General features: G+C 44.6%; 2 protein-coding genes and 2 non-coding genes across 4 annotated transcripts; 1 reads left to right on the top strand and 3 right to left on the bottom strand.

Annotated features, from left to right (window-relative positions):
• Positions 1–356: 356 nt before the first annotated feature.
• Positions 357–10,974, top strand: ACAT2 (acetyl-CoA acetyltransferase 2). Its single transcript, XM_070461422.1, has 10 exons — positions 357–375; positions 848–932; positions 1,667–1,801; positions 4,006–4,187; positions 5,626–5,743; positions 7,275–7,418; positions 8,213–8,335; positions 9,014–9,168; positions 9,574–9,684; positions 10,582–10,974. Exons 2-10 carry the CDS (start codon positions 878–880, stop codon positions 10,750–10,752), a joined length of 1,194 nt encoding a protein of 397 aa, XP_070317523.1. The 5' UTR covers positions 357–375; positions 848–877; the 3' UTR covers positions 10,753–10,974.
• Positions 10,885–21,249, bottom strand: TCP1 (t-complex 1). Its single transcript, XM_070461421.1, has 12 exons — positions 21,011–21,249; positions 19,124–19,209; positions 18,789–18,917; positions 17,611–17,708; positions 17,124–17,234; positions 16,636–16,817; positions 16,116–16,242; positions 12,810–12,985; positions 12,358–12,481; positions 11,881–12,073; positions 11,597–11,760; positions 10,885–11,180 (listed from the first exon to the last, which is right to left on the bottom strand). Exons 1-12 carry the CDS (start codon positions 21,072–21,074, stop codon positions 10,964–10,966), a joined length of 1,671 nt encoding a protein of 556 aa, XP_070317522.1. The 5' UTR covers positions 21,075–21,249; the 3' UTR covers positions 10,885–10,963.
• On the bottom strand, positions 12,171–12,299 carry LOC139033078 (small nucleolar RNA SNORA20). Its single transcript, XR_011485713.1, has one exon. It is a non-coding gene; the product is annotated as a small nucleolar RNA SNORA20 (small nucleolar RNA).
• Positions 17,313–17,448, bottom strand: LOC139033079 (small nucleolar RNA SNORA29). The gene has a single exon (XR_011485714.1). It is a non-coding gene; the product is annotated as a small nucleolar RNA SNORA29 (small nucleolar RNA).
• Positions 21,250–21,310: the final 61 nt, after the last annotated feature.

Here is a 21,310-nt window from a genome sequence, read left to right as displayed (position 1 = left end):
CATGTTCCTCGCCTTCCAGACTGTCTACACGGTCAACTAGAGGAAATCCTTTTGATGTGTGGGACAGAGACACTTTCCTCACACACTCGCCGCTATGGCTGATCCTCCAGGATGAGAAAAGCAAGGGGACCAACCCCACAGAAGGGCACGGAGTCCTCCCACTGTTTGCAGAGGGGAATCAAGCTAGCCCCCTGCGTAAATGAATGATGGATTACGGGCGCCCAGGCAAAACAAAGAGGAACCCGAGAAGCCCCGGGAGCAAAAAGCACGCATCAGAGAGGCCCGCAGGCCTGCAGCTGGTTGGATTCGCACCGAATTCTCACTGCAGAGATCCAGAACCTGGGCTGAACGCGGGATACGCCTGCCGCCTCACTTGTGAGTGACTCCAAAAAAACCCTTAAATTAAAAAAAAGACAACCTTCCTGAGTCGGGAAGATCCCCTGGAGAGGGAAACGGCAATTCCCCCCAGTATTCTTGCGGGGGAAAATCCCATGGACAGAGGAGCCTGGCGGGCTACAGTCCATGGGGTCGGAAGAGTCGGACACGACTTGCGACTAAACCACCATCACCATCCCCCAAAACAAAAATGATCAAGGGAGAAACGACAGCTCTGGGGGTATCCAGATAAAAGGTGGTCGGCAGCTTCCTGGCCCAGAGGGCCGGCTCTCTACTCAAGGACAGGCGGCCAGCAACCCTCAACCCCGCCCCCCGCCCCGCCCTCGCGCATGCGCACCGGCGGCTGCCGAGGCGGTGGGCGGGGTTGCCAGAGGCCCCGCCCCCAGCGCGGTATATCTGCGGCAGGGCTGGCCTCCTTCCCTCACTAAGCCGGCTGCTCTGGGGCCCACAGGAGCTTCTCGAGGGGCGGTCGTGCGGCAGAATGAGTGCAGACTCGGACCCGGTGGTCATCGTCTCGGCGGCGCGCACCATCATAGGTGAGTGGAAAGGCGGACCCGGCGTGGGGTTTGAGCCGTGAGCTAGGCCTGGCCTGCTCGCGGGGACCCCCTCCCCTCGTCCCCCCAACCCACCCACCACAGGACCTCCGGGACGCTCAGAACCCTGCGCCTCGCGTCTCCACGGCCGCCCTGCTTTCCACGCCCCTTCCTCGCTCGCTCTCATCTGAGTGTTCTGATTGGCGTCTTGGGTAGGGCCACCGTGCCTCCCGGCCCTCCTATTGGTTGACGGGGAGAGACGCCTTGCCGCGAGCCCCCTGATTGGCCAGCCGCGGGAGGCACCACCTCAGCCTTGTGGCTGCAGGGGGCGGGCTCGCTGGGTGGTCTGAGCTGGGGTGGGCGCTGGGCGAGGGGGTCGCGTCGCTTAAAAGGAGGGTTAGGGAGAATTGCCCGAATGTCCTTAGCGGAGTATAGATTTCAAAGGCCCTGGGCACTTGGGACTGGGTGCCCTCTTTTGTTAGGGAAGATTTTGGCCGCGCCCATGAAGCTCGGATTTGGGGGAGTGGATGGATAGGTTTCCCGCGGGTCCGCAGTCTCTCTGCACACCCTGGGGACTGCCTGCCTGGGGTTCGACTGCTGCGCGTCCCCCGCGCTCCTCTCTGTGCCCGTACGAGATGCAGTGGGGCGTCTTTTCCGGGGGAAAAAGCACCGGTTCGCCGGCACCCCCACCGCCCCGGGCGCCCTCTCCATCGCCCTCGTCTTCCCTTCTGTTCTAGGCTCCTTCAATGGTGCCTTATCCACCGTTCCTGTGCATGACCTGGGCTCAACTGTCATCAGAGAGGTCCTGAAAAGGGCCGCTGTGGCTCCCGAAGAGGTCTCGGAGGTCATATTTGGACACGTTTTGGCAGCAGGTAACTCCACAGTGACCCCCCAGCCTAGGTCAGAGTTATTGGAAGCAATAATCTTTCCTCCCCCTGCTTCCCACTTCACACACAGAAACATGTGTTTTTGCCTCCATGCATTCCCTCTCAGAATATCTCCTGTCGCCCTCTGCCAGGCCCCATCAGTAGCTTCTCTCCAACTTAACCCTGAGCGTCTTTAATAGACGTTTCCTGATGGATCCTACATCTCCGTCCTCTGCTGTCTTTTCATTCCTTAGAAGCAGGACCAGCCTGAGGCATGGGAGAGGATGCAGGGCCTTTTGTATTTCCCTAAAGTTTCCCATATTCAATAAAAATGCATTGAGTTCTTCTGTGCCCCTCTCTGTGCTAGGTGCTGGGACAGGGCTTCACTGACACAAGTCAGTCCTTGGCCTGCACCAGGCTGACTTCTGTGCTGGTATGGTGGGTGGCTCTCAGAGAGGGGCCCATCACCCCTGGAGGGGCTGCTGTTGATGAATCTCGGGAGTGTTCCGACTCACTTCTGATTCCCACTAGGTTTACAGGCCCATGCCCACTGACAGTTCCAAGTTAGTTATCCATAACTAGTTTCACGCTCATTCAGAAGCATAATAAGTTCTAGTTATTCCTAGTGATAATGGTGTCACATTCACTTACTGCCAACTTTTGTCCCTTATCTGAGACCCAGCCCATTTTACTGCACATTTACTTTGCAGTTTTGTAGTTAGTTCCTCTTCCTAGTTCTCCTTTTTCACTTTGTCCTCTTGGGCTTTAAGGCTGAAGCACATTACTTTTCTCCTGACTTTCCAAGACTTTAAAGTGTTTGAGTCATACCCTCAGGTGTTAACTTATCTTTTGGAACACTCCCTCCTTTCTTCCCAGACCCATGGCCCAGACTTGCTCCTTTGCTGTAGGGCCCTCCACTCCTACAGAGGTTTCTCTGTTACCTCTTCCACATCACTCTTCTCTTGAGAGGTTGAGTAATGAATACAGGATCACAGCCTTGAACCCACATCTGTCCTACTCTTTAGGCCGGGATCCCCTCCACGATTGTGTAACTAATATTCACTGAGCAACTGCTGCACCCCAGACATTTTTTCTATCAGCTGACACAATGTTCATGAAGATGGAAATCTTTAATTCTTATTGAGCTCACTTTCTGCTAACTGCAGACCATTAATTAATTCTGTTTGGCACTCATTTCTTGACTCTAAGTCAGCAAGATCCCTGGAGTAGGAAATAGCTACCTATTCCAGTATCCTTGCCTGGAAAATCCCATGGATAGAGGAGCCTGGTGGGCTACAGTCCCTGGGGTCACAGAGTCACCAACACTGAGCAACTGAGCACGCACACACCTGAAGATGGGGATTATGGATAAATGCATACTTATTCATACACACTTATGTATGAATAAATACATACTTTCTTCTCTCCCTGAAGGAAGTGCCCGCAATTGAATTATGGGAAAGTATTTGTCAGTTCTGATTTTGTACATGTCTTATGGTATAACCAGTTAATCATGGTGTGATGAATAGTAAGCAAGGAAAGAGGTGTTTCTTAGCAGAGGTTTCCTCTTTGAAGTAACCCTGTTAATCCTTCTGGGCTTCCCAGGAGGCTCAGTGGGTAAAGAATTCGCCTGCAATGCAGGAGATGCAAGTTCAGTCCCTGGGTTTGGAAGATCCCCTGGAGGAGGGCATGGCAATCAACTCCAGTATTCCTGCCTGGAGAATCCTATGGACAGAGGAGCCTGGTGGGCTACAGTCCATAGGGTTGGATGCGACTGGACACGCATGCACCCTTATCCTCTCAGGTATCTTAAGCTATGATCAAGAAAGCAAATAGCCCTAGTGAAAAATAGGATTAATGCCAAAGTTCTGCCCTGTTTTTTTTCTATGTGTGCTCATTCAAGTACACACTTGATCAAAAGATCAAGCAAAAGATCAAGAAGACAGTTCCTTCTTACAGTATTAATAACTTCTTTGTGGAGGAGAAAGCTTATATTAATTAAGTTTCTATGAAACAGCACAAGATATGTATTCAATGGTCAGACCAGGACAGGCAGGTCCACACAATTCTCTGCTTCTCCCGGGAACTTGACTTGGCTGGGAAGTGGCTGGAGATCCAGTTGGCAATCTCTTGAACTTTGCATGCACTTTCATCCCAACATGCTGTCTTTCTCTTTGACTGCTGAGAGGCCTCTGTGATTCTTCTTCCAGGCTGTGGGCAGAACCCTGTTCGACAGGCCAGTGTGGGTGCAGGAATCCCCTACTCTGTTCCTGCGTGGAGCTGCCAAATGATCTGCGGGTCAGGCCTGAAAGCTGTGTGCCTTGCAGCCCAGTCAATAAAGATAGGAGACTCCAGCATTGTTGTTGCAGGAGGCATGGAAAACATGAGCAAGGTAAGACCTCTGAAGAGACGGCGTTCCCTGACCACTCACTGATGAACTCCTGTCCATTGCCACAGCAGGGTCGATGGTCTGAGAGCTGGAACCAGACAGGGAACAGGGAAAATTTGGATCAAACCTTGATCCCTGCCTGCATGTTAATTATTCACAGTGATTGGGAAATTCAAGTTGAAGAGAAAGCCGGTCAACCAGTGTGATGTCTTTAGTTTTACATTTCTTTCTCATTGTGAGGGAAAGTCAGAAACCAGATGTTGCACTCACCTTCCTGCACGGGAAAAGGGTATTCCTGGGGACCACAGCCTGTCGACCTTTTGTAGGTACACAGCGTGGAAGAGAGGACCCACTGAGCGGTGCCCATCTCCAGTGGGCTTGCCAGGCGGGATTGGCTTTGCCAAGTTCCATCCTTCCCACTGACACAGTGGGGGAAAAGGACAAAGTGTATCCCCTGCTTCCTGTAGCAATTCAGGGTCTCCCTTGGGGAACCCCTGGGCAGAGACCGATTCAGCCCACCTTGCTCAGGCTTGGGAGGAGACAGGGTGAGGGTAGCAAGCACAGAGTGATTCCGGGGGGGCCATAGCAGTACCTGTGTAGTGCTTCATGGGGTGCTTTTACACATGCAGTCATAACAGCCCTTGGTTTTGGTTGTATTCCCAATTTACAGGTAAGGAAACCGAGGCCCAGAGCCAGGACTCAAAATAGAGATCTTCAGGCTCTTCAGTCTTTCCTTTCTAGCTGCTGTTGAGTTGGTAGGAGTTGAGAGGGAGCTTCCTTGGTGGCTCAGTTGGCAAAGAATCTCCCTGCAGTGCAGGAGACCTCGGTTTGATTCCTGGGTTGGGAACATCCCCTGGAGAAGGAATAGGCTATCCACTCCAGTATTCTGGCCTAGATAATTCCATGGACCATATAGTCCATGGGGTGGCAAAGAGTCGGACACAACTGAGCGACTTTCAAGAGGAAATCCCTTGAAATCCCCCCACTGAGAAATCTCTCCTCATCAGTTAATGAGGCAACCTGATTATTCTCACTCTAGGCAGTGTACTTCCCATCAAAGTAAGAAACACATTGTTAGCATCACTTAAGCTCATTGATCAGCTCTTCGTGTAACAGATCTCTGGTTGCTTTGGAGAGAATAAATGAGCTTTTTAAAGAAATAGGACAAAATGCACAGGTTGGTTTGATGGAAAGCTGCAGATGCATAGGGAAGAGAGTTACAGGTGGGTTTCCAAGGGCAGGTAGGGTGGAGTAGCCTATTAATTCTAGGGGTCTTCAGGCCCTGGGCCCTGGGTGATGAGGAAGATGGGCTGGAACAGAGGAGAAGGATCACAAGGGGGACTTGGTGAAGACTGAGGAACCACTGGACGGTTTTGAGTGGGAGCCTAAGGAGAGGACTAGTTACAACCACACTTAATGCATCTGTATTTCTTGTTTTCAGGCTCCTCATTTGGTTCATTTGAGGACGGGAGTCAAGCTTGGGGAAAAACCACTGGTTGACAGTATACTCTGTGACGGGCTCACCGACGCCTTCCACAACTATCACATGGGCATTACAGGTAAGGCGGGCGTGGCTGAAACATACCGACTGTGAAAAGGTTAGAGAAGGTCGTGCAACAGTGGGTTTTGCAGGTGCTTTTCCTCTTTAAGGGTAGGGACCGAGTCCTCATCATTTTGTATCCCTGATGACGGGGATAGTTCCCCATTGATGAAGCCAAGTTGGGGAAATATTCCCTCTCTCCTTTGTGACTCCCTGATTGTCAGGGAAGTTGGCGGTGGGAGGAACCTCAGAGTTCTTCTGGGTTAATCTCTCATTTTAACAAATGAAGAAACAGGGCTCACAAATAGTGGCTTTGTGCAAAGGCAAGGTCAGAGATAAGCTAGTACTTCTGGTATCGAACTCTGTATTCTATTCGTTGCACTACACAATCAGATTTTCATCCACCCACAAGACTTGCAATATTTCAACCATCTTTTCATTATTGTATTCATTATGGTGATCTGAATAACCATTTGACCTAGAATAGCCAAAACAATTTTGACAAAGCAGGAAACAGAGCTTTGATCTTTGCTATTACCACTACAGCTTGCTCCAAGGCTCAGATGATGGTTAGCATTTTTTTTAGCAATAAGGTATTTTTTAATTAAGGTATGTACATTGTTTTTTTAGATATAGTGCTATTGCACACTTAATACACTGCACATACTTTACAGTATAGAAATATGGTGGATATCATTTTAATCAAGTGAGCAAAATCGACATAACCTGAGATAAACTCCCACATGCATCCTGATAAGATTCAGTGAAAAGAAAATATAATCATCATCCCGTACTTTCCCACATTATATTCTAACACATCAGAATATTCTAACTTTATACTCTAATGTGTTATCTAATCTTGAGGAAACATCAGAAAAATTAGGATTGGTGACATCTGACAAAGGAATTGGCCCCTGCCCTTCAAAAATAACAAGGTTAAGAAACACAGAGATAGGCTAAGACTAGTTGCAAGTAAAAACTAAAGAGATTGACAGTGAAATGCAGTGTATGATCATGGTTGGATGATACTGAACAAACAAATTAGCTATAAAGGGCATCATTGGGATAACAGGTGAGCCTTGAATATAGACTGAGCATGTAGATAACAGTATTTTATCAGTGTTACATTTCCTGATTTTGGTAGCTGTGGTTATGTAAGAAGCTGGCCTTTCTTATGGGGAAATATACACTGACATTAAAATTTAGAGATGAAGGGGCATGATATCTACAACTTTCCATCAAATGGTTCAGAAACCGAGACGTCAGAAAGCAGACAGGGCCAAAAAATAGGAGTAATTGGTGAAGCAGCGAAAAGGAAATTTCTGGAAGTTATTTTATAGAAAGGAAAAGAGAAGGATGGAAGCAAAGAAAGAAAACGGCTTCTTAAGAACGCTTGCAACCTTTCCACACCTGATGGGAGGCAGGAGTACCACAGAGGACTGTCTCAGCCCACCAGTTGGCCCGCCGATGTTGGGCATCAGGGCTTGAGCCACGGCCAGAAGCCATCCTGAAAATGTTTGGTTTTTTTTTTTTTTTAATTTATTTCACAGCTGAAAATGTGGCCAAACAATGGCAAGTGAGCAGAGAGGACCAGGACAAGGTTGCAGTTCTGTCCCAAAACAGGACGGAGAATGCACAGAAGGCGGGCCGTTTTGACAAAGAGATCGTACCAGTTTTTGTATCTTCTAAAAAAGGTGGGTGTGTCCCTTGTAAAGGTTTAAACGTCAACAGGAAATCTATAAGGAAATCACTCCTATTCTAAAGGCAGTCAATTCTCGTCTACAAGGAAATCAATAATAGTCAAAAGAACACCTTACAGGAATGTTTGTGCATTGTTATCTTAGTTATGTCTCTCGGGATGCAAAGAAAAGCTGTATTCAGGGTCGATCTGAACATGAGGTAGGGAGACACTCCTGACCTGGGGTTTCCCTGCGGCTGAGACAGGTGCACTGGTCCCTGGTTGTTGGAAGGCAGCAGCCCACCTTTCTACCCCTACCAGTTCTTTCTTCAGAAGCGACTGTCCATTTCTGTTGCTTCTGTGTGCGCTTCATATTTCTTGAGGGTGTCATCTTTTGGGGTTACTTAGCTCTTCTCCAATATGGAACACAATGGTTAAGTTCTTTTACTGACTGACATCAATTATGTCCAGCCTTTGTGAGGTTGGCTTTGACACCCTAGACCCAGTCAGCTGTAACCAGCCAAGATCTATACCCCAAACCTTAGCAACCTCTTACATAAAGAACTCCCTGAGACTGCCTTCCTCAGAAAGGGCTGTATTGGTATGGAAAACACTGAAGATGGTGCTAATATGATGTCTTAACATACAGTAATTTGTATTACTGTGGACTTTTGTCCTATTGGAATGGAAATATTTTATAATAAATTTTTCTTCCAAATGTGAATATCATGTCTGAGGAATCCATTGTTTCTAGTACCCTGCCTGCCATCTCTGTACTAACCTTGGGTCATTTATTTTCCTTTTTGTCAGGTCTTACTGAAGTTAAAACAGACGAGTTTCCTCGCCATGGGAGCAACATGGAAGCCGTGTCTAAGCTAAAGCCTTGCTTCCTTATGGATGGAACGGGAACAGTCACCCCAGCTAATGCTTCAGGTTAATTATCTGAGGGGCGGTTTGGGGAATACCATCTTCTGCAAGGACTACCATGTACTCAGATTATTCTTTTTTGGGTGGGGATGGGGGGTGGGTGGGCGCTGTGCCTGTGGCCCGTGGGATCTTAGTTCCCTAAGCAGGGATCAAACCCCTGCCCCCTGCATTGGGAGCACTGAGTCCTACTGGACCACCAAGGGGGTTCCCATACAGGTTATTCTAAAACCTTATTTCAGTTGGTCTAGGGAAAAATGTCGTTTTGACCATTTGTTTCTTCATATTAGACCCATATAATATACTAAAATGGATTTGGCTTCCCTGCAGTATCCTATTGGGACATACAAATGAAAAAAGTGAATTAGATTTTATCTACTACCTTTGTGCTTTTCCAAAACCAGAAACTCCGATTACCTTCTGTGATGTCTGGGCTGCTACTTCCACTTCATTAATCTCCTGTCCTCCACTGCTTTCATATTCCTGTTCTCCCATGGAAATGTTCTGTAGTCTATCAGACTGGCAAACATACCATTTCTAATTACAGTTTAAAGCCTAACTTAACAGTAAATGACTTTGCCAAGATGTATTAAGGTTTACTTAACTCACGTCTCCTGGTGTTAGAGAAAGTAGATACAGGTACTTAACGAGGGTGGTTTCCAAAAGCAAGACATTCCTATTTTACAGGAATGAATGACGGTGCTGCAGCAGTGGTTCTTATGAAGAAGTCTGAAGCTGGCAACCGTGGGCTCACACCCCTAGCACAGATAGTTTCCTGGGCACAAGCAGGTGTGGAGCCTTCCATTATGGGAATAGGACCAATTCCAGCAATAAAGCAAGCTGTGAGTTTCATTTTGAATGTTGCTACCTGTCCTTTGTCGCTAAAACCTCTTTGGGAGCACACACATAACCTTTGCTCAGATCTTTCCCACTCCAAAATGCTGAGAGGCGGCTTGATTTTGTTTTCATCTGTATTTCTAAAAGGTTTCACCTGCATGTCTGAGCCTTTCCATTGGCCTTAAATAACCTTATTCATCTAGTTTTTGCTGTTCTTTACTAAAAGGGCAGCCAACATTTGGATCACATGCTCTATAACCTCATGTGGATGTAACAAGTCTAACTGGTTCAGATTAAGTGGGTGGTTTTTAAGAGATCCTTCAACATCACACATCCTGCTTTTACATCTACAACAAAGAATGGTTCTGCCTGAGTTCTTAAACCTCTGTTCCATTTAACCTTTCCTTTAGATTACAAAAGCAGGATGGTCACTGGAGGATGTTGATGTCTTTGAAATCAATGAAGCCTTTGCAGCCCTCTCTGTTGCAATAGCTAAAGAACTTGGATTAAACCCAGAGAAGGTAAGCATAAGCAAGCAATCCTGAGAACGTGCAAATGAATGTTCACAGTGCAAGAAATTGCTCATGTGACTGTGTACATGCGGGCTTCCCTGGTAGCTCAGAGGTTAAAGCATCTGCCTGCAATGCGGGAGACCTGGGTTCGAAACCTGGGTCGGGAAGATCCCCTGGAGGAGATGGCAATCTACTCCAGTATTCTTGCCTGGAGAATCCCATGTAGCCTGGTAGGCTACAGTCCACGGGGTCGCAGAGAGTCGGACATACATGCATGTTCAGTTGTGTCTGATTTTTTGTGACCCCATGGACTGCACCCACCAGACTCCTCTGTCCATGGGATTCTCCAGGCAAGAATACTGGAGTGGGTTGCCATGCCCTTGTCCAGGGGATCTTCCCCAGGTCTCTGGCATTCTACTGCAGTCCAAGTGGATCCTTTACCACTAGCACCACCTGGGAAGCCCCAGTTTTAAGGCTGTCATCACCAAGATACAGGTTATGCCCCAAGTCTTGGCCATACAGTAATGGGTGGGCACTGGGTGGGTTCCTACTGGGACTCAGGGGAAGGTTTTTTTGCTTCCTAAGGCAAAAAACTTACCTGTGTTAGTTCATTTCCTACAGAAAGAGTACATTTTAAATCTTTGTTATGGAATCTTAAGTCCTTGACCAGGGATTGAAACCAGCAGCCCCCTGCAGTGGAAGGGTCAAGTCTTAACCACTGGACTGCCAAAGAATTCCCATATTTTACATCTTTTAAACTAAGGTAGTCAGAATGGATGTTTCAAGGGTAAAATCACTTCAGCAACTGAAGTAAAAACAGAATTTGAGAAGGCAGTTTACTGGTACGACATTAATTTAACTCCATCCAGAGAAAACTGTAAATGATACAATCTTTTCGCCCCTCAGGTCAACACTGAAGGAGGAGCCATAGCCCTGGGCCATCCTCTTGGAGCTTCTGGCTGTCGGATTCTTGTCACCCTGTTACACACACTGGAGCGCAAGGGTGGACATCGTGGTGTTGCCGCCCTATGCATTGGGGGTGGGATGGGAATAGCAATGTGTGTTCAGAGAGGGTGAAACTGCGCAACAGCTAATTAGGCTGAGTTAAACTAAACCACAACTGCATTTTTTAACTAATAATACTAAGTCATGTGAAACAAGAGGACCAAAAAGTGAGGAAACTTTCCCACTTCACAAGAGACATAAGACTCGGCAGCCGGTTGCACTTTAATGTGTAATATTCGAGGTACAAGCAAGCTGCATTTAACAGTGTTATAAATAAAACAAATCAGTCATCAAGGGCTCCAGAGTGAACAGCATCTTCATAACCTCCATGCTTATCATCTTTGCTTTCTGGGTGTAATTTAATAAGATCATCAATTCGAAGAATGGTAATTGCAGCTTCAGTTGCAAATTTCAAGCTCTTGACTTTAACTATGGTTGGTTCAAACACCCCTGCTTGTTTGTTGTCACGGGGTTTACCATTGACCAAGTCAAGACCAATCCTGCAATTTAGGAAAAAGACAATTAAAATGGCCTCCTCTGTAATTCACATCCATCCCATTCTACCCCTTCAAAAGCTGGCTTATTAATGCCAGCTATTCCATTAAAATGTTAACCTTGGGAAACCTGAGGGCAGTAATTATGGCAAACAAATTCAGCACTGAAGGAGGTGTAGAAAGCCTAGATGGTAGTAAAATATTTCTAAATGCCATTTATAAATATGCATGGCCCACCCAAAAGTAATTTCTCCTCTCTGGGGGATGTTCCTACTGTACCCAGAAGAGGTGAGGCACCGTTTGATAACTAAGACACGCCAATGCTAGCAATTACTAGTCATCCCCTTAATGAGTTTAAGAGGAAAAACCGAACTACCACATATGATACACAAATGACAATGAGAAAGGGAACATACACTTACCATTTTAGATTTTTTCGTTCTGGGTTAACCTGAGCCTCATTATGAAAAGCCCTTAATTTTGCCACCAGATCTGTGGAGTCCTGGGCAGCATTAACCGCCAGAGTGTTAGGGATCACAAGGAGAGACCTTGCAAACTCTGCAATAGCAAGCTGTTCCCGGGAGCCCTAAGGAGAAAGACAATGAGCTGTCTTCACAAAAGAAAGAAAAGAAAACCCACAGCAGCAGCTCAGGGCTTAGAAGAGACACACTCCCATGAACCAGAACAGGCTTCGGGGTGTTCTCACCATGCTGGTCGCGTAGTTCTCGAGGTAAATGGAAAGTGCCGCCTCTACAGCACCCCCACCTGGGACCACAGACTTTGACTCCAAAACTCTCTTCACCACACAAAGGGCATCGTGTAAGGAGCGTTCCATCTCGTCACACATGAAGTCATTTGCTCCACGTAAGATGACCGATGCAGAGGTACGAGCCTTAGTGCTATTTAAAACAATAGTGATAGTCTTCTATCAGTTCAACAGTAGTAAGTCCATGAAGAAATTCACTTCTACTTACACAGGACATTCAGACAGGGAAGCAATGTCTAGACCCTGGAGAAGAGATGAAATGGCAACTTCACCTCTGTTTACAGGGCCCAGCATTGTTTTATCCCATGCGTATAACTGCTCGTATCACTGAAGGGCTACAGCAGCAAATAAATGGGAAGGTGGTCTGTTCCCACTCAACAGAATCTGTACAGCCTTACAATTTAGAAAGTAGCTTACTTTTTAATCAAGATCAGTTCATCATCACAAATTCTCTCCTGTACCACTTCTTCTGCTTGTCCCAACATTGAAGCTTCGAAAGTTTCTTCACCTTCCAAATTGGCCAGCGTTGACAGAATAATTGCTGTTAAAAGTAATTAGAAACATCTGTAAGCACTGTTCTCTCATGAATATTTTCAACCCTGCTTTAAACATTCAGAAACATGGAATTTACCATAGAAGTGACACACAATCTCAAGTTTAAGGCTTACAGTTAGACTCAAGGAACCATCCTATCATAAGAGAACTATGTCACTTCGAGGTGAAGAACACTTAAGAACTTTCCCAGTTACAAATGCACAAAAAATATTTTACAACATGTATTTGTACACAAAACATTAAGGAAGTTTTCTGGATCTGCTTATTGTTAGCATCCAACGTAAAAGGAACATGACAGCTGGCAGGAGACATACCTCCGGAAGCTTTAGCAATGCGTTTAAGGTCCCTTTTTAAAACTCTTCGAACTGCCATAGCACCAGCCTCCACAAAATACTTCAGACACATGTCGTCAATTCCACCAGTGGTTAGGATAACGTTGGCACCAGTTGCCAGGATCTTCTGGATTCGCTCCTTGGTGATGTCGGACTCTCTACAAAAATGCAGTACTTGAGTAGTAACCCAAAGTTATCTTCTGTATTTTTACTATTACATATAGCTTGAACTTCCATTAAGTATTTTTCATAAAATAACCAAAGATTAAATAATACTAACGAGTTTCTCCCTTCTATGAGCAGAACTTAAATCAGTCCAATTTACAGGAAGTTCAAGGAATAAAATACCAGTTAGCTCTCCCCACCCCAACTTTAGTTTCTAACCAAGAATGGCGCCTAAGAAAGGAAAACTGACGGACCTGGTGGGAAGACAGACTGTCAAGCAAACTCCAAGGCAAGTGTCACTACAGTGCAATGCAGAGAGACAAGCACATGAGAGCCACATGTCCAGGCTGGCAGGTGGGAAAGCTTGAAGGTCTGGAGTTAAGAGAGGGGCCCAGAGTTGGAACTCCAGGTATCAACAGAAAATGAAGAACTCTGTAGCAATGTCTGAGTCTGAATTGAGAAGTTTTTTTTTTTTAATAGTCTAAAGAGAGTAGTATTATCAGTCTGTGTTTTCAAAGGATGAAAGAATGAAGACACTCTGAGGCAATAACTGGAGATGAGTCTATCTGATGTGAACAGATGGCCTTAACAGAGAAGGCAAAGCTTATGGCTTGGGTGACTGGGGGATTCAACAAATGATTTGTGGAGTGAAATAAATACTAACAGGTTGGGGGCAAGATAAGAAAAAAAAAAAAAAGTTCGGTTTTCAACAAGGTCAATCTGAAGCCCCCATGATATTCAGGTGAAGCTGCACGGGAATTACAAGCAACCTATGGGATACACAGATCTGAAAAACAGTCAATAAATATTTACTTATTCAAAGAACAGTAGATGAGATCAAAGAATCTTTTTTTTTTTTCTTTTGCCACACCATGCAGCATGTAGACTTTTAGTTCACTGACCAGGGATCAAACTCGAGTCCCCTGTATTAGAGGCTTGGAGTCTTAATCACTGGACCACTAGGCAAGTCTCAAGATCAAAGAATCTTTAAAGTGAAATGAGTTAAAGATGAACCTCACAAAAAACCTCTCTACATACTAGACAAATACTGTATGTATGTCAAAGCCATGAAACTAAGTCATTCAGGCTCTACCTTCATAGAGCTTACACTTAGACGTATTAATACATAGTTAGAAAATTAGGTAAGCCCCAGGAAGACAAACTGCAGTTAACTCAAGGGACAGCATAATTCAGACTGAGAGGGAAAGAGAAGCATCTCTGAAAATTACCAACTGAAAATCAAGTAAAAAAATCAACCAGTCCAAACAAGTAGGCAGAGAATGTTCTGGGCAGAGGGAGGAACATTCTACTCTTAGGGACTGAAGCTCTTAGAGAAGGAGCTTGGTGGATTCTGGTTTTGGCTGTGCTAGACCACAGTGCAAAGAGCAGGTAAGGAACTGAACTAACCCAGAGTGATGGGAAATCTCCAAAAGGCTCTGGCCTTGCAAGGGGTGAGATCAACTTAGCTGCTGTGTGGAAAACAGCCTTGTAGGTTGAGACTGGAACCAAGAGGACCAACTTGATGCCCTGCAACAGCTTGGGCAAGAAAATGGAAACAAAAAGTGGGTGAGTTTGAGATTTAATTTATAGAGTGATATCAAGTGATCTTTGATAGGTTAGCAGAAAAAAGAAAAAAAAAGGAGTTAAGGACATTTCCTAGTCTTCTTCCTCAGTAAAGGGGTCCCTAACTAAAACAGCAAAGAGCAGATTTGGGAGTACCATCACAAGTTCAATTTCAGACATAATGACTTTGAGATGCTTAAGAAGCATTCAATCAATTTAAGCTCCAAGAAACAGATTCCAAGTCTCCAGCACAGAGGATGCAGTGGCCCAGGCACAGAAGGACAGATGATGCAGAAGCAAAATGCTGCTCCATCCTCCAAATCTTTCAAAAAGTAGCCAAAGCTTGATAAAGGTCAAGTGAAACTGGATGTGTGTAATGAGATTCACAGCAGTGGTCACTAGTGACCTTAGCAAGTGGTTCTCCACTGAAAAAGCTGAAAAGGGCTTAAGAAATAAAACACCAGAAAAGTTTTGTGCCAATCACTCTTCTAACATCTGGCTATACAGAAATGAGGAAGGACCAGGAGTAACTGCAATAGGACGTGTACACAAGAGGCTTTTTATTACATTTAAGGATAAAAGAGCTACATGTGAAGTGAAAGTGTTAGTTGCTCAGTCGTATCTGACTCTTTGCAACCCCATGGACTATATGTAGGCCATCAGGGTCCTCTGTCCATGAGATTCTCCAGGCAAGAAAACTGCAGTGGGTAACACTCCCTTCTCGGGGGGGGGTCTTCCCAATCCAGGTATTGAACCCGGGTCTCCTGCACAGCAGGCAGATATAAGAAGCTTTTATGTTACTTAAGGATAAAAGAGCTACAAGAGGAATCTAGAAAGGAATGAAGAGTAGAATCAGTATTGAATATGCAGTTGAGCAAGAATAATGAATGAAGCAAGACTGTAAAAGCAGAAGGCAACAGGATCTCAAACACTTATTCTAAAGGGACTGGCCTTTGAAGGAAAAAAGGACACATCTGGTTATTAAAAGGAAGGAAAGAGCACACATGCAGATACCAGAGGAGAAATCATCGCAATGTCAGCACACTGCAACAAAGACCCAGCACAGCAAAAATACAATAAATCTTTAAAAAAAGGTGGGGAGGGTACACCTTCACAACTAGGTCTCTAGCATGTCAACCAATAGTTAAGACCATGTGCACTGCCTAGTACCTGACACAGAGTCAATACTATATGCTTTTGATTCTTGTACTATTTGAGGAAATGCATTCCTGGACATATCTCAAAGCCCTAATATCACTATACTCATAAAACCAAAATTTCACAAAACGTCAGTTTTCATGTATCAGCCCAATCTCTCTTAAGACACTGTCACATTTTCTAATTTTCCTGGCAGTTTAGGTAACCTAATTAGACTTTGGTTAAAAATGTTAATTTTTAAAGTCCTCTAAGCCACTCACAGTTGGAAAAAAAAAAATAAGTCCAGTTGCATAATCCATCATACCCTGCTACCCATTACTTTTTAGTTTACTGTCACCTGCTCTAAAAAAGGGTAATTTACAAACACGCCTTTCCCAAGGTCAAAAAGGACTCTCAACGTACCTCTGTCTAATCTGGTCCAGTTTTTCAGGGTCTGTAATAACCACTTGTACACCAAGCTTCATTTTTGTTTTCTGCAGGCTGAAGTCAAGGCAAGCAATTTTTGCATTAACTATTCTCTTGGGCATACCTAAAATTGAACATAACAATAAGTACCTTTACAATTAACAATGTTACATTTTATAAAATACACCTATCCTTAGAAAGAACTGCACAGAGATTTAAAATCGTTATATGTAAACACACAAATTTAGATTTTATTACTTTTGACATTATAAACAAATGGTCATGGCATTACACACATGTGCTTTCTTTTAATTTGCATCTTTCTTAATCACATGCAATTACATTACAAAGAAACTGGCAACACAATGTACCATTTCCTTTATCTCTGGGCTTCATTAAACAACAAAAGCGCACATGTAGGATAGTTCATCTGAAGATGGAAGTAGTTAATCCATAAATAGCTAGCTTTATCCTTTAGCACGCTGGTTATATGACCAAGTGAAATCACAAGCCTTACCTTGGGATCCCACCACACAGTTGAGAGCATAGCCGTTGATGAGCATACTCTCCATCTGACTTCTCCCATGGGCTTTCAGAACATTAATGGAATTCACTGGATAGCGAGGCTGGCCTCTGACATCTGTGTATTTAATAGCAAGCACAGCATCTACCACCATGTTAGCGAAGAAATCACCATTTCTAAGCCAGCAGTTAAGGAAAACAGGAGACTTGGGATGCACAGTGGGTGCACATGAAAATCAACGGTAATACAAAGGCACTTCCTTTTAGCAATCTCATCAAAGAAACAAGCATTATATATGCCACTGAAATGTTAGAAAACTGTTTATCACTATCTGCACACTACTTTCACAATACTGTGTATTAGCCTGCCCTTTGAGAAAAGGAAAATAGGCAACTTGAATACAACAGCATCATCTGGCACAAAACTAACGCAGGGTTTTACTTTTAAAAAGCCTAAACTTTACCGGCCCATCATAAGGATACATTCCAATGATTTTGGAAGACATCGATGTCTTAGCAGCATTAATCAGGCAATCCTTTCCAAGCTCATCGGTGTTAATGATCAGATTTTCACTGATGTAACGCACTGCTTCCCTGTTTGAAGCGTGGGGAAGAAAACAAGTCACTACTCAGAGTCCTGTTTTATCAGTGTATCACAATACTTAGGGCATCAACGCTCTGTTCAGCCATTTCATATAGGAGGAGGACACGAGCAATCCTCCCTCTTCAGATCACGGCAGTTCTCATCTATCCCATAAGCATAGCCACTAAAATCTATCAGGAGATAATGTGGTAGTCAAATGGGAAAAAAGGGATACTGGCCCCAGTTCTTATTTCAAGTGTTACCCACATATACACTAAAACACAGCTTTATCAAAGTATAGTCATCGACTGGAAAATGTAAAGCACACAGACTCTCAACTATTACATCAAACAACAAATAAAATTTTTCTGAATGTAACAATCTTACTTGCAAGCAAGTCGATAGCCACTAATTACTGATGTGGGATGAATTTTCTGTTTGACTAGTTCATCTGCATTTTTTAGAAGTTCTGCTGCAATAATAACCTGCAGAGAAAACATTCATTGCTCTCATGTCAGCCTGACATTATGGGCAACGCACATGCACAAATACTAACACGCCAATCAGAAGGTAATAATCAGAATAATAGGGGCGACGAGATTTAACTTATTAGAAATCAGAAAAAGATAACCCTATACAACATTTCATATGGAAATGGATAAAGCCAGATAGGAGTTAGCAAAGTGTTCTGGCTCTTAACTAGGCTAGTTCTGTAGAAGAGCAGAGATGATACATTCATTCCTTTTCAAGATGAAGTGCTCACCAAGCTTTCAACATAAGCTAAATGAAGAGTCTGAGGATTCAATGATCTGTACTGTTTTATTATTTGTTTATTTTTGACACTCCACTCAGCGTCTGGGATCTTAGTTTCTGGACCAGGGATTGAACTCAGGCTCTCAGCAGTGAAAGCTTGGAGTCCTAACCACTAGACTACCAGGGAATACCTGATCTGTACTATTTTAGATTGTTATTTAGAAAACCATCCTTTTACGAAGACCAAAAATTACGCTTTAATCAAAAAGACTTTAAAATTTTTGCCTGCATCTTTGGAGGGAAAATTAATTGTATTTAAAAAGCTCTGCTATCATGAACAAGTTACTTAAAGATCATTCTTTCAGAAGAGGTGGATTCTATTCTTCCATGGCTTAGAGATTAAACATTTCCCCACAAACCACTGCTTTTTTTTAAGAGAGCAAATTATTATTTTTTTCCCTCATCAAATAACAAGTGTTTCTACTACATCAGTGTGCAGGGTGATCTTCGAGGAGTTTATATCATGTTACTGATCATGTTTACAAACTCTCTCAAACTCCCAAACTCAACTCAACTCAACTCTCAAACTCATGAGTTCACTTGTCAGTATTTAAAATATAGAAACATCTTGTTTTTTTAAAAAATACTTCATAAGGTTTTAGGAACTTCTTCTGAGCCTCAGGTTGTGAGAGAAAAAGAAAACATTTCCTTTTTCCTTTAAATGACTTATTTATGGTTAGAGCTTCATTTTCTGAAACTTTGATTTCAGGGGAAAGAAAAACACTAGTCCTCAGCTAGCAGTCTTTACCTACCACGGAGGTGGTCCCATCTCCCACTTCTTTGTCTTGCAGATCCGCTAGCTCACAGAGAACTTTGGCTGCAGGATGCTCTACCTCCAGTAGCTTCAGGATGGTTGCACCATCATTAGTAATGGTTACATCCTAAGAAATTTCCAGAGAAGAAAAAAATGACATAATCATCCACAGAAACTGACCACCCCCTAAATTAGCCCAACCCTGTTATGAAACATTCACCTTCTATATACCTTCCAATACCAGTGCTCTGAGAAACACAAATAATTACAAAGTGAGATATTTATGAACTTATTCTTTAAAGTAACAAACATTACGTGTAGACCTATACTTACACCAATGTCATCCACCAACATTTTATCCAAGCCAACTGGACCAAGAGAACTTTTCACAATATTGGCAATTGAAGCTGCAGCCATGACTGTAGATACAAAGAAAAATTTTTTGAAAACTCAAGATCCCAAGAGACAATCATTTCAGTCTAATAGTAGTAAATGAAGTCTCTGAATTTTCAAATTTATCTCATCCGTCCTAATGTGAAAATCAACCAAAAGTCTAATGTAAGGAGAGAGAGAACCTAGTAATTTACAGTTTTAATTCAACTGCAGACAGACACCAACTGTTATTAAGAGCACTCACTCCATTGCTTTAAAGAAAAAATAATCACCTACTAGTCTTCACTGCAGATTCTGCCACTCCATACAAAACATAAAAAGATACCAGCCTTTTTTATATTCTGGCAAGTTAAAAAAAAAGTTATTAAAAAAAATCAGTAATTCCAATGTTCTGACTACAAACTTGCCCAAGACAAAAATTAAGAATCTATCAAATAATGGTAAGACTGACTGATTTCAACTGGTAAGATTCACAAGATCTGTGGCTTCAAGCGACTCAACAGCAAATGCTTTAACAGGTTAAAGTTTACTAGATAAACTCATTTGAAGTACCGCTTATGTATCATTCAACAAAAAGTCCGCCTGCTAAACAGGTGGTCAGTGACAGGTGGCTAAGAACTAAATCTGGCCTGTAGGGACCTGGCATCTACTGCAGAGGATAACCGCAGGATACAACGTGCAAATTTCACTCTTGATGAAAATTGAAAGGAGTGTGAAAAATCTGGCCTAAAACTCAACATTCAAAAAAACTAAGATCATGGCATCCGGTTCTATCACTTCCTGGCAAATAGATGGGGAAACAATGGAAACAATGACAAACTTTATTCTTTGGGGCTCCCAGAGCACTGCAGCCATGAAATTAAAAGACGCTTGCTCCTTGGAAGAAAAGCTATGACCAACCTAGACAGCATCTTAAAAAGTAGAGATATTACTTTGCCGACAAAGGTTTCTCTAGCCAAAGCTATGGTTTTTCCAGTAGTCATGTACAGATGTGAGAGTTGGGCTATAAAGAAAGTTGAGCCACCGAAGAATTGATGCTTTTGAACTGTGGTGCTGGAGAAGACTCTTCAGAGTCCCTTGGACTACAAGGAGATTAAACCAGTCAATCCTAAAGAAAATCAGTCCTGAATATTCACTGGAAGAACTGATGCTGAAATTGAAGTTCCAATACGTGGGCCACCCGACGCGAAGAACTGACTCACTGCAAAAGACCCTAATGCTAGAAAAGATTGAAAGCAGGAGAAGGGGTCGACAGAGGATTAGATGGTTGGATGGCATCACCGAGTTGATGGACACGAATTTGAACACGCTCCGAGAGTTGGCGATGGACAGGGAAGCCTGGCGTGCCGCAATCCATGGGGTCGCAAAAGAGTTGGGACACGACTGAGCGACTGAACTGAACAATGCTCAAGTCATATGAATAACAGTCTATGGTCACGCACTCATTAATCAAAAAAAAACCCCAATTAGAGATAGTTCTGTCTGGTTAACAGCTGTAAAACGAGGTCCAGAGACCCCTTTCTGGACTAGAAACGAAACATAAGGGCGGGCGCAGGGGCCCCCGGCCCGCAGGGACTGGAGGTGCGGCGACACGTGCCGGTGCGACGAGCTCGCTCTCCCAGCTCCCGGCCTCCGCAGCATCCGGTCAAACCGCGCTGCGCCCTCGGTCGAGACCCGCCGCGGGACTGAGACGCCACCCACCACTCCCAGGGGCCCTTTCGAGGGGGAACAGAAGGGAAGCCGCGAGGACAACAGCCAAGGCCGAGGCGGGGGTGAGGGGGACGCGCACCGCCACGGGCCCGCCTCAGGCCTCGCTCAGGCCCTCACCGTTCTGGGAGCGGATCGCCTCCCCAGTGCTGCGGTCCCCGAACACGGACAAAGGACCCTCCATCCTGGCGGCGGGGCGCACGTCGAGTTTCCCTCACACCGCGGGCAACCAGCGTCTCACGGTCCGCGGGCCGGGCGGTGGCCACTGCAGCCGCGACGGCGTGGAAAGGACCCGAGCGACGTCGCTCGCGGGGGCTGCTGGGAACGCGGCTCCCAGCTTCTCCCCTCCCCTGACACACACCTTCCCGGGCCGCGCCGCGGGGCAGGACGGGAATGAAAAGGGGGGAGGAGAGTGGAGAA

The sequence above is a fragment of the Odocoileus virginianus genome, chromosome 34 (genome assembly GCF_023699985.2).
Source record: "Odocoileus virginianus isolate 20LAN1187 ecotype Illinois chromosome 34, Ovbor_1.2, whole genome shotgun sequence".
Classification (NCBI taxonomy): Eukaryota; Metazoa; Chordata; class Mammalia; order Artiodactyla; family Cervidae; genus Odocoileus; species Odocoileus virginianus.
The sequence above is the reverse complement of the archived record's forward strand: the minus strand, read 5'-3'. Positions and strand labels throughout refer to the sequence as shown.